Here is a 17,567-nt window from a genome sequence, read left to right as displayed (position 1 = left end):
GTGTCTCAGTTAAATGACCATTCTTAATGATTTATGCTCTTAGTGATCACTTTATCTAAATATTCATAAGCCATTCATTTAATAAAATAGTAAAGCAGACATCTTTGTTCTGGCTCACTCATCACTCAGCCTTTACTCTCTCTTTTCTGGTAGTGCACCTGCGTTTTCCTGGGAGCTTTCCTCCCAGTTCTTAAATGTGGTTTGGATGGGATGGTTCCAGGAAGGAGCCCTTGGAACATAGGTTTTGCCAATCACATACTCCAGTCCACAATAACTGGTCGGGGGACATGTGACCCAAGCCAAGCCATTCCTAGCCACTGAGGCTCAATTCCATGGCTTTGATTGAAACTGTTGGGAAAGAAAAGCCCTCTTTTCTGGAGAAGAAACTGAGAATGGATCTAACAGAGAGGAAAGCAGAGCTGCAAGATAAAGCAAATGAGACGGATGATTCAGGACACTGCTTAAGCCCCTTGATACAGCTGTGCCTGAATCAATCATGCGCTTTTAGTTATGAGGGCCAAGAAACTCCTGTCTGTTTTCCTTAAGTTAGTCTGAGGTGGGTTTCCATCACTTGAAACCAAAAAAATCCTTAATTCATACATCTAGAACTCTGCCATTAATTTAGAACAAGCTTCCTTTATGGAAAGTTCAGTCTATTTTTCTCCATTTTTGAAAAACTGGGCCATGCCCTATCTCTAGATGCGGACACCTTTTCTACACTCCACAATTTCTCTCGTAGAGACTAATCTGGGCTAGGAATCAGACAACAGATTAAGTGCTACCTATGTCACTTAATCTGTCTCCTCTCCAGCCTGGGTCTCAATTTCATTTCTATAAAATGGGAATTAGAAAAGAGGGTCTCTAAAATCTTTTTGTCTTCTAAAGGTCAATGATTTTATGATGTTATATACAAAAGCACTACTCAAATCCCTTAATTTTTAAAATATACTTGTGAGATTGAATTAAGATAATGATGGAGAATAGTCTGCTCTTTTTGCATTACAATACTATAAAATAAATTTCCTTACATGATTTACGGAATTAAATTTCATTATTTAGTTCAATCCCACAGAGATTAAAATACTATAAAAATACTAGTTGGATGGGGAGGATATGGAAGGATCAATTTTTACAATACAAACTTATATTTCATTAATATAAATGCCTCTAAGATACTGTTACGAGGGAAAAAAGCAAGTTGTAAAATCGCACCTATATAAAAGAAACGCACATGACATTACATACCCTATATACCATTATTATAAAAATCTTATTCTAAAGAATGTGTTCTTTAACGGAAGGTTTACTATCTTTGTAACTTTCATTTCATACCACTAACTATTTTTATTTTTCCATTCAATAGCATGTTAAGCGTCAGCTGACAGCAGAGTAGAAGCAGGAGATGAGCAAATATAAGTTAAAAAAAAAAAAGAAGAGCATGTTTAGTTTTAAATTGTTTCTAAAATAAGGGCTTCTGAAAATTAGTATTCCTGGTGTGGTAATTACTCTTGATGAAATGACACTTACTTTACTACTTGGTAAATGCTCATCATCAATATCTTCATCCAAACAGACCAAATCACCCTCCACCACTCTTGATCCATAGGTTGCAAGTCTGTAAGATACTGCCTCATTCCAGATTTTGCTGCTATATGCATGAACATAGAATATGCGCATGGAATGGGGGAAAGAGAACCACGCCTGGATACAGCCCTCCTCTGTCACGCCAAAGCGATGCAAGGACTCCAACAATGCTCTCTCCCGAACTTTGAATTCAGGCATCAGTGAAAGTGTGCCTTTAGCATCCTCTGAATAAAGCGAAGATCAGTTAGTCACTTTTATTTAAAGGCCACGCTCTCTAAATGAACTGAGCTATCCTGGGAACCTGAATATGAAGATGATGCTCAGCACCAACTATAAACCAGAGCTACACTTGAAGAGGTGTTTTGTTTGTTGGTTTTTAATAAAGATCATTAATCATATGGCTCAATCACTCTCCCTGCTTTAAAAAGAGCACAACATTAGTAACTCCAACTTCAGGATGGAAATAAACTAATTTGTAGTTATTTAGAGGGCTTTTTTTTTTAAAGCATTACATAAACCCCTGAGCTTAGAGATTTTTAAAGAGCTGTTATAGACGTTTTACACAGAATTTTTTGAATAAGAAAGGGTTGACATCTGGATCCTTCAAGTGTACTATTAGGTCTTGCTAGTAGGATGCTTTTTAAAACTAGGTTACTGGACTCCATGGCAAAGATGCTTATTCAGGGAGGGCCTTGGATTCAGCATTTTAATAAATGCACCAGGTTTCTTAAGCACACTAAAGTTTAAGAATCACTGCCAAAAGGAAATTATTTTCTCAGGACCCTACAATAGATGCAATTTTGAATTTTCCTTAGTATTACTTAGATTACTTACAACAATTTGAAATGCTCACACTATTTACAGATTCTGGTGTGGCATAAAAATATTTTTCTCCTATGAATCATGACATATAGGTAATATGTACATAATTTAAAACAATGAATGGAGATATTTGAAAACGGATGTCCTTTATTTCATTGTAAGTGAAATTCAATATGCACGTATATGTCGATCATATATTTGAATGACTCTAAAATGCTACGGTTGCCGTTATTGTTTAGATACAAGTAATATTTATTCAGTATTCAGAACGTGCCAGGCACTATATTACAACCATTATATCTATTATCTTATTTAAATCTCATGACAGTCTTTTAGGTACCATTATTAGCTTCAGTTTGCAGATGAAGAAACTAAAAGAATGAAACTAAATGACTGCACAAGACTGTACAGCTGGGAAGTACTAAAGTTGAGAGCTAAACCCACGTAGACTGACTCTAGAACCCACACTCGTAACAACTTTTTTTTAGTGCTTCTCATTAAGCATTCTACATATATTGGGCTAAAGTTTGCAAAATCAGCAATCAGGGCTAAATGGCAACTAGATCAAAAACAATGCACAAAGTATCAGATATAACAAATGTACTTTTATTTAGTTTATTTTTTCAGTCTCCTCTGATTGTAGTGAATTATACTTCCATCAATACCTAAATCCTTCGAGGATTTAGGCCAAGAAAAACTCAGAAAGCATCTTTTCCCTCACCCCTACCCCCAAGCAAGAATTAGAACAGACAAAAATCCCAGAGATCTGGCCAAAAATGGAGTGCCTAGGGCACGTAATAAAAATGCTTAAATATACAATATATTACAGTCTATTTCTTATCATATTTATGTTGTAATGAATGCCCTCCTGCTGACATAACACTTATATTATGTATCTGCATGGTTATGTATGGGGTAAAGAAACTTTTTAAGTACCAGTTTGAAGAAAATATTTCTTTGCTCTATTTACAGGATCATCCAATTCTTCTGGTGTAAGAAATAACTGTACAGCCTTCACCTTTAAAAACCAAACAAGCAAACATGTGTTAAATGAAAATGAAAAATTACTTTTTTTTAAAAAGGTACAAACTGTCTGACATCTAACAAATGCCAGACATTTAACAAAGGAACAAGAATAAGCATTTAACATGATATTTTACGTGGCAATTTTGTCTTTAAGTGTTCAAAAGTTAAACAATGTTAAATTTAGAATTAACCTCCTGTACAAAGCAAACTGATACAGAGGTTTAAAATATTATGGACTGGAAAAGTGCTCCCCCACCACTTCCACAGTTCTTCTGTCATTCTTTGCCTCTATCATCGAACTATGAACAGAAGTATTAAGTGATGACATAAAACTCAGACTTAGCCAACAAAAATACACAACAAAAATAAGGGAAGGAACAAGCATAGGGGAATGGCAAGCCACTAATTTCATTTATGTTCTCAAGTCTCAGAATTCTGTGGTCTTAAAAATAATTGCCAAAGTCATTTTTAAAAATTGTCAACTTTAATGTTTTCTTTTAAAACCTAAATAGATTAAAAGATGCTCCTTTAAAAAAAAAAAAGGTATCTACTAGTTCCTATATTTTATCACTGTCTCCAGCACAACTTATTTCTAAGTATGTGCCTTAGAGTAGGAAAGGATCTTTTTTTTTTTTTTTTTTTTTTTTTTTTGAGGTATGCGGGCCTCTCACTGTTGTGGCCTCTCCCGTTGCGGAGCACAGGTTCCGGACGTGCAGGCTCAGCGGCCATGGCTCACAGGCCTAGCCGCTCCACAGCATGTGGGATCTTCCCGGACCGGGGCACGAACCCGTGTCCCCTGCATCAGCAGGCGGACTCTCAACCACTGCGCCACCAGGGAAGCCCGGAAAGGATCTTAAAATAGGTCAAGCAACCTAATCTCCCACTCAATTCTTCTGTTAACATTATTCATTCATTCAAACAAATACTATTAAGCATCTGCCATGTGCTAGGCACTGTGGAGAAACCAGGGGTAGAGTGTTGAGCAAGAGACTTGTGGTCTCTGTTTACTGGAAAAGATTAAATAAGCAATAATTATAAAATGTAATCAAACCTGAGATGGGAAGTCTAGGAGGCTGTGCAGTCACAAGATAAGGGGAATTCACTAATTCTTGGGTAATGGGATGAGAATTTAAACTGAGACATAAGGAATGTAAAGGTTGGGGAGGGCGTAATTCAAGCAAAAGGAAAAAAAAAATCTGCCTTTCCAGCTGTGGGAGCCAGCCTCTAAAACAGCCCCAATGGTCTCAAGCACTTGGTGCTCACGCCTGGGCAGTCCTCTCCCACACTCATCAGGGTTGGCCTGCATAACCGTGGAATACGGAAGTAGTGAAGGTCTGTCCCTCCCAAGGTTAGGCTATGAAAGACACTGAAGTTTCTTTTTTCTTTTTTTATTCAATGAATATTTATTGAGTATGAATGAATGAAGAAAGGAATAAATGCTCTATTTTTAAAGAACTTTAATGAGGCTAAAAACTGTATCCTCTGAAAAGGAATTACTCCCCTCCATTTTACCAAACTGCAATTTTTTTCTCATTTCATTTCTCTGAAGGAATATTCTATTTCCTTTAGCAAAGAGAGCGTGTCAAGAGATATATGACCGGGCTTCCTTGGTGGCGCAGTGGTTGAGAGTCCGCCTGCCGATGCAGGGGACACGGGTTCATGCCCCAGTCCGGGAAGATCCCACATGCCGCGGAGTGGCTGGGCCCGTGAGCCATAGGCCGCTGAGCCTGCACATCCAGAGCCTGTGCTCCGCAACGGGATATATGACCCTACTTTTTTTTAACTTTTTATTTTATGTCAGAGTACAGTTGACTAACAATGTTGTGACAGTTTCAGGTGTACAGCAAAGTGATACAGCTATACATATACATGTATCTATTCTTTTTCAAATTCTTTCCCCATTTAGGTTATTCCATAATATTGAGCAGAGTTCTCTGTGCTATACAGTAGGTCCTTGTTGGTTATCCATGAGGTTTCTGTTGTGGTCTTCCTCTCTCTCTCTGTTGCGGTCTCTCTCTCTCTCTCTCTCTTTTGTGCTCTTGGACTCCTCTCTCCGGGGGAAGCCATGCCACGAGTACCACTATGTCAAGAAACTCAAGGTTCCTGCCAACAACCATGAGAGTGATCTTGGATGTAGATCCTTGGTACCCACTCAAGTTTTCAGAGACCACCCAGGCTGATAGATAACTGCAAATGCGTGAGAGACCCTGATGCAAAAATGCCCAGCTAAGCTGCTCCCAGATTCCTGATCCGCAGAAATAGTGAGAGAATAAATGCTTGTGGTTTTAATACACTAAGTTTTGGGGTAATTTGTTCCACAGCAATAATTGATAACCAACAGTCTAGCAAGTTTACAAATAATTAGGAGCATGGAATATGAAGTTTGAAAGAGGTAGCCATTGAAGGGGTAGCCAGCCAGCTTTTGTTTAAATGTAATGATAGCAAGAGGAATTTCCAGTTCTTGGGGTGGGGCGTGGCGGAGGAGGAAGCCCATTTCTTTGGACAACTCTTAGAAAAGTCTTTCTTACACTAGGCTAAAACTTGGCCCCCTGAATTTCTACCACTGTTAAAACCAGACAATTAACAGTCTAATCATATTTTTGAACATTCATCTTACTATGAGCCTGACACTACGCTAGGTGCTTTCACAAAAGTTATCTCATTTACTTCTCACGAACATCTTGTAAAATACGTATTATGTCCATTTTACAGATAAGAAAACCGAGGCTGGGAAAATTAATTAACCTGCCTATAGTGACATATTAGACAACTGGCAGAACTCAAACAGAACACATGATGCATTCTTCAGACCCCTAACTATTAAATTCTTCCATATGACAAAATTTCCAATACTTTAAGTTAATTTCCTCTTCAGAGTTTTCTAGACTGAAGAAACACTTTTCAGTTAATCATTTCTCATCAATACAGTTTCTAGACCCTTTATCATATCAGTTATATCCCACTTGCTAAACTCCCTCTGAAATGTTAAGCCCAGACTGACTGCAGTTTTGCAGATGTGGTCTACATCACCAGCTGTCAACCTTATTTCCATGTGTAAGATGATGTTCACATGCACAATGCTTCTCACAAGTGCTTTTACTGTTCCTTTCTCTTCCACTCAAGAAAACATATCAGAACACAAATGAGTAAGCATGACACTATTATATGAATAATACTGCATTTGCTCAAATATACAATTTTCATAGTTTTGTGGTTTTTCTCTATTATGTATACTGTAATCAGTGTGAAAATATATGTGTATATATAATATGTAATTATATATATGTAATATACATTTTAAAAATATATAATATAATAATTGGGCAAATGTGGCTTATTTGTGACATGCATTTTTAGTTTCATTTGAAACTAGCCAGATTTTCTTTTTCAAATTTGCTGTTCCTCTTGGTCTCTGCCATTGGGTGAATTCCTATCTTGCATAATATCTGATACCAGATTTCTCGAATCAGGGTTTAACTTTCTCAAAATCCTCTATTCAGCTCACTAAGAATTTGATGAGCGCTGGTCAAGTCCCTGTTAGTCTCAAGCAGGTATTAAATACAAGGGGCATCACATACAGTTTGCTTTGTTATAATGTGATACCAAGAATATAGTGGCTGCTCAATAAACATGATGTAATGTATGGTATATGTATGTGGTGGTATAGCTGCCTTTATATGCTGGGTTAAGAAAGCAAGGAGCAGGCTTATGTAGTAAGGACAACTGACAAAACAGCTAAGTCCATACTTTTAAAGAATCCATACCATTTCACTCTTCAGCAAAGCCAATCCAATTTGGTCTGTGTGAACTTTCCTTCCCATCCCAAATCTCTGTGGTCCATAGTAATTCACAAACCCTTTATTCTATAAATACAAAAAAAAATCAATTAATTAAAAGTATATTGTTGGGCTTCCCTGGTGGCGCAGTGGTTGCGAGTCCGCCTGCTGATGCAGGGGACACGGGTTCGTGCCCTGGTCTGGGAGGATCCCGCATGCTGCGGAGCGGCTGGGCCCGTGAGCCATGGCCGCTGGGCCTGTGCGTCCGGAGCCTGTGCTCCGCAACGGGAGAGGCCACAACAGTGAGAGGCCCGCTTACCACAAAAAAAAAAAAAAAGTATATTGTTATGGACCGCATGCCTGTGAGCCACCAAAAGTCATATGTTGAAATCCTAACCTCCAATCTGATGGTGTTTGGAGGTGGGGATTTGGGGAGGTAATTAGGTCATGAGGATAGAGCCCTCATGAATAGGATTAGTGCCCTTATAAGAAATGGTGGTAGAACTAGCCCACTCTATTTCTGCAGTGTGTGAATACAATAAGAAGACCAGGCAGGAACCCTGATCTTAGGCTTCCAGCCTCCAGAACTATAAGAAGTAATTTTCTCTTGTTTAAAAATCACCCAGTCTATGGTTCTTTGTTATAGCCCCAAACTAAGATAAATAAATACAATTATTGTGTCGGAATATGTAATCAAGTCTTTCTTGTTGTATTTATTTCAATAAAAGAATCTTGTAATTGGCAATATGCACATGGCAATATGCACATGTGTTTCTCAGTGTTAGCTGTAGAGAAGAATCACTTAGGGAGTTTTTTTTTTAAATGCTAATGCCTAAGCTGCATCCCCAAATGTATTTTTTTTTTTTTTTTTGCAGTACGTGGGCCTCTCACAGTTGTGGCCTCTCCCGTTGCAGAGCACAGGCTCTGGATGCACAGGCTCAGTGGCCATGGCTCACGGGCCCAGCCACTCCACGGCATGTGGGATCTTCCCGGACCAGGGCACGAACCCGTGTCCCCTGCATTGGCAGGCAGACTCTCAACCACTGCGCCACCAGGGAAGTCCCCAAATGTTCTTATTTAATTGGTTTGGGAGAAGAGACAGACTGCTGAAATGTTTTAAAAGCACCCCAGGTTGAGCATTATGGGTCTAGATCAGGAGTTAGCAAGCTATTAACTGGCCCACAAGTCAAATCTGGCCCAACACCTGTTTCTGTAAACAAGGTTTTATTAGAACATGGCCATGCTCATTCATTTACATATTGTCCATGGATGCTTCCACACAACAGCAGTAGAGTACCTGCAACAGAGACCATATGCCTACAAAACCACAAATATTTATTATCTAGCCCTTTACAGAAAAAAGTTTGCTGAACCCATAGTCTACATGATCAGAATGAAGGCTATGGTTGTATGTGCATATTTAGATGCCTGGCAAATGTTATTTAAAAACTTACGGTAAGTAATTTTTTTACTGTAAGACAATATGTATATGATTTATCATTTGTATACACTGAAACAAAACTCAAAATTAGACTGAAGAGAAAAAAGATTCTGAAAAGTAATATAAAAACTATTTGCCAAAGATTTCTGAAAAGAATTACTAGACAAAGTTCCCCCCAAAATTAATCTCTTTGCCTGAAATACTACTCTATATGACAGATACTAAAAACAAAACAAAACAAAACAATCTGTCTTTTTATACAGATAGTTTTTACCCCCACACTGAGGAACACTATACAATTTTTTTTTATTACACTAAAGTTGTGTTTTTTCAATACAAAAATATGTACTAAGAAGAAAAATAAAAAAATAAGTCAAATGGCCCTAATTATCATTTTAAAAAATAATTATACATGCAATAAAAAGAAAAGGTACAAAAGAAAAAGAAAAATTTCCCTTCTTATCTCAATGTAAAGGAAGGGACTATAAAGATTTTCCTATAAAACTCTATTTTAAAGTGCAGTTTGGGGACATCCTTGGTAGTCCAGTGGTTAAGAATCCGCCTTCCAATGCACGGGACACGGGTTTGATCCCTGGTTGGGGAACTAAGGTCCCACCTGCTGTGGGGAAACTAAGCCCGCTCACCACAACTAGAGAGCCTGCGCACTCTAGAGCTCACGCGCCACAACTTGAGAGAAGCCCACATGCCGCAATGAAAGATCCCGCGTACAGCAACTAAGACCCAACTAAGCCAAAAATAAATTAATTTTTTAAAAAGTGCAGTTTTCTTACCTTAACATTTTCTACTGCCTCCAAAATTCTCTCTCTCAGGTTTGCAGAATCATTTATTTGATTTTTTAAATTTCTGATGACAATATCAAAGTGATTTCCTTTGAGCTGACCGAGTCTAAGGGAATCATCTACAGACCGAATATTAAACACATTCATTCTTTTCTTTTCAATTTCTTTTTCAATATTTTTCAACCTATAAATGATAAATCATATAGACTCAGTTAAATCTTACATTTAAAAAATTAGTTTAAATGCTTAAACATTAAAAAATTATGTTAAAAATGTTAAAAAATTAGTTTAAATAAAGTTTAAATGACAGTTGGCAGACAACCACTTATATCAGAATACTAAAACAAAAATTGGGGGAACTATTTCAAAAACACATCTTTCATTTATTTTAACAAATGTACACTAAAAACCCTTTATCATAGGAATATATTAAGAGTTATTTTAAGAACTGGAACACATATAGCTAATGCTACTACTCTATGTAGCCTTCTGACTTCTTAGTTCAAGGGATAGAACCTCTTAACTGTTCTCTGCTCTTCCTGTCCTTAGACTTTGCTCCTTTCCTCCTCAGTCTCTCTTTCTCCAATGTTACCAAAAAACCACTAGTGCCAGAGGATTTTCCTAAAATTCTGCTCTGAACACTTCCTTATTCAAATTTTCAATTTTTCACCAACATCTAAATAATAGATTCCAATTGTCTTAGCCTAACTTTTAAGATCCTATAAGAACTGATGTAAATTCTTCTTTACATCATATTTTCTGTAGTCCTTACAGGAACTATCTGCTTTATTAGGCAGACTTTTTAGCTTACTGCCCCTCTAAACTATCTTCAGATTTTCTACATCTGCTAAAATCTTACTGTTAGTTGATGGGTAATTAAAATCCCCTACCCATAAGCCAAATCAAAGTACCTGCTCCTCCTAGAAACTAATAACTTGTTTTGTCTTTGATGGTTAAAAACTAATTTTTAACATCTAAATACCTTTTAACATCTAAAGTCATTCTCTCTTACTATACTGCACTTCTTGACCACAAAGACAAAATCACAAACAATTTTTTTTTGTCCCACATATAAGAACTTTGAAACATCTACCTGCAAGTAGTGAATACTTAAACATCTGATGACTAAAGATTAATATATCAATATTACATCAAGTTAGGCAGAATTATGGTTCAATGATTCAACTTTCTGAACTTTATCTTGAGGAAAGTATCCACAAGGCACAGATTTAAGTACAATCATATTAATCACAGTAGTATTTACAGTGAAAAACTGGAATAAATTTCTATGTCCCAAAACAGAAGAATGTTAAATAAATTAGTCTGTATAATGAACATGACTCTGAAATATTTCATGACATAAATTTTCATTAAGAATACTAATTATTTCTATAAGTAAAATATAAATTACACACACAGTGCGATTTTCACATATGTAAAAAATGGCTTTGTAGCATCTGTATGTAGCACAGTATTTGAAAAAAGACTGGAAGGAAATGGATCAAAGTGTTATTGTGGTTATTTCTGAGTAAGAGAACTTTTAGTGACATTTAATTTCTTTTTTATTCTATTTTCTAAATCTTCTATAATAAACATGTATTTCTTCTAAATACACGTATTATCTTCTAAATAATACATGTACTATCTTCTAAATACACGTATTATCTTCTAAATAATACATGTACTATCTTCTAAATAAACATGTATTATCTTCTAAATAGAGTTTTGTTTTGTTGTTCAATAGAGTTTTGTTTCTAAATAGAGTTTAGAGTTCTAAATAGAGTTTTGTTCAACAACAAAACTCTATTTAGAAGCTAATTATACTATTAATGCAGAATATGTGCTGAGTAAGCCTGTAATCAATTACTATTGATAGTGAGATTAATATGCTCCCAGTATTATTCTGAGTTTTTGATGCAATAAGAAAATAAAGTCTGTCCTTTAAAGTAACATCTTATTACCTCTCTGGTGTCACTTTTCTAACAACCATTGCTTGATAAGTGATGGCTTTCTTGTCTTTAAGTCCTGCATAACTAAAATCCGAAGGAATCACTCCAAGTTTGATAGCTAAAAAACCAACTGCTTCAAACATTTCCAGATTTTCTTTTCGTAGGGTAAAGGCTGAAACAAAAACAATCCCCTATTACAAAAAAAGCAGCTAACATACATCAATTACATTCTTAGCAGACTGACAGATCATTATAATGAATCAAATCACTAATTTAAATAATGAGTACTTTTTAATCAAAATACAACCAGTAAAATACAAAACCTCATGGATTTCAGCGCTCATTTTTAAAATTCTAGTGGGCTCATTAAAGGCTTACAGAAAAAAAAAAAAATCCAAATTCCCTGATCTGACGCTCATACTGGCCCCAGTCACATTAGCCCTAATCTACCCTTCCAGTCTCCGCATGTGTCACTCCCATTCATATAACCTATAATCCTAACACAGAGAACTCCTCACAATCCTTGGATGGACTAGAGCCTTCATGTGCTCCCTCCATTTACTATTTGCCATACTTCTATTCATGCTTCAAGACCCAATGGCCACAGCAGCAATCACGTTTGTCTTGTTTTTGTTTTTGCAGTAAGCGGGCCTCTCACTGCCTTGGCCTCTCCCGTTGCGGAGCACAGGCTCCGGATGCGCAGGTTCAGTGGCCATGGCTCACGGGCACAGCCGCTCCATGGCATGTGGGATCCTCCCAGACCGGGGCACGAACCCGTGTCCCCTGCATCGGCAGGTGGACTCTCAACCACTGCGCCACCAGGGAAGCCCTATCTTATTGACCATTATATCTTCAGCCTAACACATAGTAAGTATTCAAGTATTTATTGAATGGATGAATAAATGAACTTTACCGGAAGTTAATTACTTAAATCTGCATGTCTCCACTAGCTGTCATTATCTATATTGTGACACTGAACACCATGTTATAATTTATCTCTTTAAGTTGTGCACCCCACGGACTGGGAGTTCCAGGCCAGCAAACCAGGAAATAAAACCATACTTGCTTCATGCTAGCTGCTTCAAATGTCTACTAGATGAGAGAGTAGGAGTGAGGGTGCAGAAGAGGAAGGAGGAACAAGTGCAGTAACGGCCACCAAAACAGCCCCCCAACTTGTTGGCCTATATAACCTGCCAACATTGACAGTAACAAAATACCTCAATCCTCAGTTCACCATATACATATAAGATGCTTCAAAGTACTGCCCTTTTCCCTCAAATCATGAAAAGGAAATTCAAAGTTTTCTGCAGAATAATTTCTATTTTGTTCACCTCTTGTAACTGTCATCTGCAGCTACACGGGTCTCTCTGAGGAGTGCTCTAAGAAAAATGAACATTTAACGTACATGTGACTCAGGAAGTAGAAGGATGTGAAATTTACCTATCTATCTATCTCTGAACATATGAAATAGCTAAACAAAAGCTTGTAATATCTACACTTTAGAAATCACACTGTTTAAAAGAAAGGGAAAGATCTGTATGTTCTTTAGATCTCTATATAAATAACCTCAAAAAACATGAAAATAGCAAGTCTCAAAAATATGAAGAAAAACATACATTTATGAAAAAGTTTTTAAAATCAGCAATAATGCTTCAATATTTGTACATATTGTGAAATGATCACTACAAATTTTTTTTCCTTGTGATAAGAACTGTTAAGATCTACTCCTTTAGCAACTTTCAAATATATAACACAGTATTATTAACTGTAGTCACAATGCTGTACATTATATCCCAGGACTTATTTATCACTGGGAGTTTGTACCTTTTGATCACCTGCATCGATGAATAAAATAGATTATTTTAAATAAATTCATATCTTTTAAAATTCATTTTAAATTGCTAATAGGTTAAATACAATTAACACATAAACAAAAGCTGTTTGGGGCTCACAGTAATTTATAAGAGCTATACTAGTCCTGGAACGAAACATTTGAGAATCAATTAGTAATAATGTGAAAAAATATAGTAGTCTTTCAAATATACCAAATCTACGGAATTAGACACCACTAAAATATCTTAAAAGTGTTGTGGCAGCCTGGCTAGGAGGTACAAACTGTGAAAAACAGACCAAGAAAGTGTATTATATAAAGTAAGAAGGCTAGGAGAGCAACACTTAAAGTTTTAAAGTACATGTGTTTGATAACTAGAGTTCAATGTGTCAAATCTGTCCCTGACAATCTAGGCATGTCACTCACAGGTCATTAGGCAAGCTCAGCCATCTAAGAAGGAGCCTCCAAATTGTTTGAGATTATATCAGTTTGTTGCTGATTAGCCTTAGTGCATAGGTATATTTTATCCATGAAGATACAGAATTTAGAATAGAAATATTTAAGACGATCAAATTCACGGTTTTTAGTATTTGTGTTAATGAATGTCTTATGCACTTGGAATGTTTAAGGTAATGAAACTCAAGTAATTCCAATTAAAAATGTCTAATTGATTTAAACTTGTCTTTCTTACACTGAAATCTCATTAAGTTAGTAAATAATATTGGCACATATAAGAAAATGTAAACATCACCAAATTTATGTTGAATTTATAAGATTTATAACATTTTCTTAATTACTTGGAATAAATGAAGTATTGGAAAAGAAAATCAACTATGCTAAATTTTAAAATTCAATTTTAGAGACTTCCACTTCTAGCACCATGTTGGAATAATTGGTACCAACCTTGAACTCCCACTGTAAACAAACAGAAAACTAGACAAAACATATGAAACACCTGTCTTTGGACCCTGGACTAAAGGCATCACAGAACTGTGATCCAAAAGGAAAAGCAAAACAAACGAGGTGAGTCTTAAAATACCATGGTTTTGGGCTTCCCTGGTGGCGCAGTGGTTGAGAGTCCACCCGCCGATGCAGGGGACACGGGTTAGTGCCCCGGTCTGGGAGGATCCCACATGCCGCGGAGCGGCTGGGCCCGTGAGCCATGGCTGCTGAGCCTGCGCGTCCGGAGCCTGTGCTCCGCAATGGGAGAGGCCACAACAGTGAGAGGCCACGTACCGCAAAAAAAAAAAAAAAAAACACATGGTTTTCTAACTAGGGGTACTTTCTGGGCCAGGGAGGAGGAATTCAAGTAGAGCACAGTGGTCTTGCTGAGGCTGGAGTTCAAGAAGGCCCAGTAGGCTGGAATTCATAGTGCAGAGTAAGAGAACGTGTTCCAGAAATCTGCATAGGTGACCCCTTGAGTTCCTTGCTGATTAGTAATCTGCATGCCTAGAATTAAATGTTACATATTATTTATCTAGTGTTGTGTAACAAGTTGCCCCAAACCCTACTGGGTTACAATGTTCACTTATCTCTCAGAACTTCTGTGGAGCAGGAATTCAAGAGCACCGTGGTTTGGTGGGTTCTAGCTCAGGCTCTTTCAGGAGGTTGCAGCACAATGTGGCTAGGGCTGCAGTTACTCAAAACTCCTGACAGGAGTTGGAGGATCCATTTCCAAGGGGTTCACTCACTCACATGGCTGGCAAGTTGGTACTGGCTATTGGCGGAAGGCCTCAGTTCCTCTCCAAAGAGCTGCTTTAATAGCCCTAAAGTCTGGTAGCTAGCTTACCCCAAAGTGAGCCATCAAAGAACTGTGCGCAAAAAGGCAATACCTTTTATGACCTAGCCTTAGACATCACACACCATCACTTCTGTCATGTTCCATTCGTCACACCAGCCACTGAGAGTCTTCTCAGATACTGAGAATCTACCTTCTGGCTCTAATACTTTATGTCCCACCCCCATTCAAAATATACTCGTTCTTTCCCAATGCCCCAAAGACTCATCCCATTAAAACATCAGCTCAAATTCTAGTAGTTTTCCTCTCTATCAGGTCCAGTATGGATAGGCTCCTTAAATACATAGTAGAGCTGTATGACAGCACTAGCGTAAAGCCTACTCTGGACCTCCATTAATAAAATTCAAGATGAAGCCTCAGATGGATCTGCAAACTACTTCCTACCTGCTAGAGCATGTTCAACACTCTCTAAAACAAGACAACAAAATCCAGACACTCAACAAGATAACACTCACAATGTTTGACCTCCAAAAACTAGTACTGGACATGCAAAGAAACAGGAAAATATGACCCATGAGCCAAATAAAAGTCAGTCAATAGAAACAGATCCAGAAACAACAGATATGAAATTAGCAGACAAATATTTTTAAAGACCCATTAAAAATAGGCTCGAACTGCGCTCTAGAGCCCGTGAGCCACAACTACTGAGCCCACGGCCACAACTACTGAAGCCCATGTGCCTAGAGCCCATGCTCCGCAACAAGAGAAGCCACCCGCAATAAGAAGCCCACCCACTGCAAGAAGAGTAGCCCCCGCTCGCAGCAACTAGAGAAAGCCCGTGCGCAGCAACAAAGACTCAACACAGACAAAAATAAATTAAAAAAAAAAAAAAAGGCTCAAAGATTATAGGAAAACATGAACATAACAAGAAATTGAGGACCTAAGAAAGAACCAAATAAAACTTCTAGAGCTTATAAATGCAATACCTAAAATGAAAATGTCATTGGACGCTTAAATTTTTCATACAATTCCTTCTTCAAAAAAGTGTCTAAGAAAACAGTATACCACTACCTCAAAAAATTAAACATAGAATTACCTTATTATCCAGCAATTCCATTTTTGGGTATATACCCAAAAGAACTGAAAACAGGAACTTAAACCAATATAGCCATGTTCATAGCCGCATTATTCACGATAGCCAAAAGATGGATGCAACTGTGTCCACTGGCAGATGAATGGATAAACAAAATAACAAGATGTATGTATACATACAACAGAATATTATTCAGCCTTAAAAAGTAAAGAAATTCTAACACAGTAAAGAAATTCTAACACACACACACGTAAACCTTATTAAACCATAAGCTAGGTGAAATAAGCCAATCACAAAAGAACAAAAGTTGTATGATTCCACTTATATGAGATACCTAGAGGAGAGGGCTAGGGGGAGAAGGGAATAGAGAGTTATTGTCTAACAGACATACAGTTTCAGTCTGAGGAGATGAAAAAGAGTCTGTGAGATGATGGCAGTGATAGTTGTACAACAACGTGAATGTACTTAATGCCATTAAACTGTACACTTAAATATGGTTAAAATGATAAAGTTTATGTTATGTATATTTTATAACAATAAAAATAAAAGGTTTTTTTAAGTGTTCTATTTTTTAGGTAGGTCTACTTATTAAGGAATTTTTTTATATGAACTATGTTTGTTCTTACAAAAGGGCTGGCCTAAGCAATATCTGGGATAAGCAAAGTTTATCTTTGTCTTTTTCTTTGTTCTTGTACTTATAGGTATCCCCAGTATCTTCATACTATCTTCTGGTGAACCATCAATTCCTCTCTTGAACATGTCTCTCCAATTATTCATAGTTTTGGTAAAACTAATTTAAACTAATATATAAAAGTTTCCACAATTTTTTGGTTCATTAATTCAAATACTGTTAGAATTTCAAGTCGTACAAAATCTACACCTGCTTAAAACACTGATCAGCAATTCTCTCCCCACGTGTAAAACTAGTTTTGTTTTTCCTTCAAAACAGATTTATCTGTTAACATTTATTGCATGGCCTCACGTGTCAACTCCTATACTAGCAGCTTTTCATGAAAAGTAAGTCATACAACTGGACAAATTTCCAAGACAGAAGACACGAACATTTGAAAAACGATTACATACTAAACATTTGCATTCATTATTTCATCTAATCCTTAGCAGTATCATTGTGAATTAGGCTTTACTACTACCCCATTTTAAAGTACAACCAAAAGTTATGAATTGTTAAGTAACTTGCCCATGGTATTATTCTTTCCAGTTTTACATTTATGGAAACTAAGTCCCAAAGATATTAAAAAGTTCATAGATCCTTTTTATGAACTAAAGTAATGTAAAATAAAACCCACATAGCTCCAAGGTCCAAACTCTTTTCACTTACATCACAGAGTTCCCTACATAGTACATTGTTTCTGTGCCAGATACACACATTTGTGCAAATCTGAGTTGCTGTTTATATTTTAAATGCTGTGCTGTTTACTTATAAAACAGGACCATCTGAAACACCTTGCCATCCTTCACGTAGGATACAGGCCAATTAAACCTGGTC

The 17,567-nt window shown here is 36.9% G+C and overlaps 2 protein-coding genes across 4 annotated transcripts in view; both read right to left on the bottom strand.

Annotated features, from left to right (window-relative positions):
* The window catches only part of PUS7L (pseudouridine synthase 7 like), a 31,255-nt gene extending 19,688 nt beyond the window's left edge, over window positions 1-11,567 (bottom strand). For all 3 annotated transcript variants that reach the window (XR_009565651.1, XR_009565650.1, XM_060307070.1), the window contains exons 1-5: window positions 11,411-11,567; window positions 9,441-9,633; window positions 7,197-7,295; window positions 3,343-3,424; window positions 1,528-1,808 (exon numbers count right to left, since the gene is read on the bottom strand). Coding sequence is in view for 1 of the 3 variants with exons in the window: in XM_060307070.1 (XP_060163053.1) it covers window positions 1,528-1,808; window positions 3,343-3,424; window positions 7,197-7,295; window positions 9,441-9,633; window positions 11,411-11,541 (786 nt within the window). In the remaining 2 variants the exon portion in view is untranslated. The remainder of the gene's footprint in view (window positions 1-1,527; window positions 1,809-3,342; window positions 3,425-7,196; window positions 7,296-9,440; window positions 9,634-11,410) is intronic.
* Window positions 11,568-17,494: 5,927 nt separating this feature from the next.
* Window positions 17,495-17,567, bottom strand: part of LOC132598018 (pseudouridylate synthase PUS7L-like) — a 4,102-nt gene continuing 4,029 nt past the window's right edge. Inside the window, exon 3 of the mRNA XM_060306968.1 lies at window positions 17,495-17,561. Coding sequence (XP_060162951.1) covers window positions 17,495-17,561 — 67 coding nt within the window. The remainder of the gene's footprint in view (window positions 17,562-17,567) is intronic.

Source organism: Globicephala melas, chromosome 10 (assembly GCF_963455315.2).
Source record: "Globicephala melas chromosome 10, mGloMel1.2, whole genome shotgun sequence".
Classification (NCBI taxonomy): domain Eukaryota; kingdom Metazoa; phylum Chordata; class Mammalia; order Artiodactyla; family Delphinidae; genus Globicephala; species Globicephala melas.
This window is presented reverse-complemented; position numbering and strand designations above follow the sequence as displayed.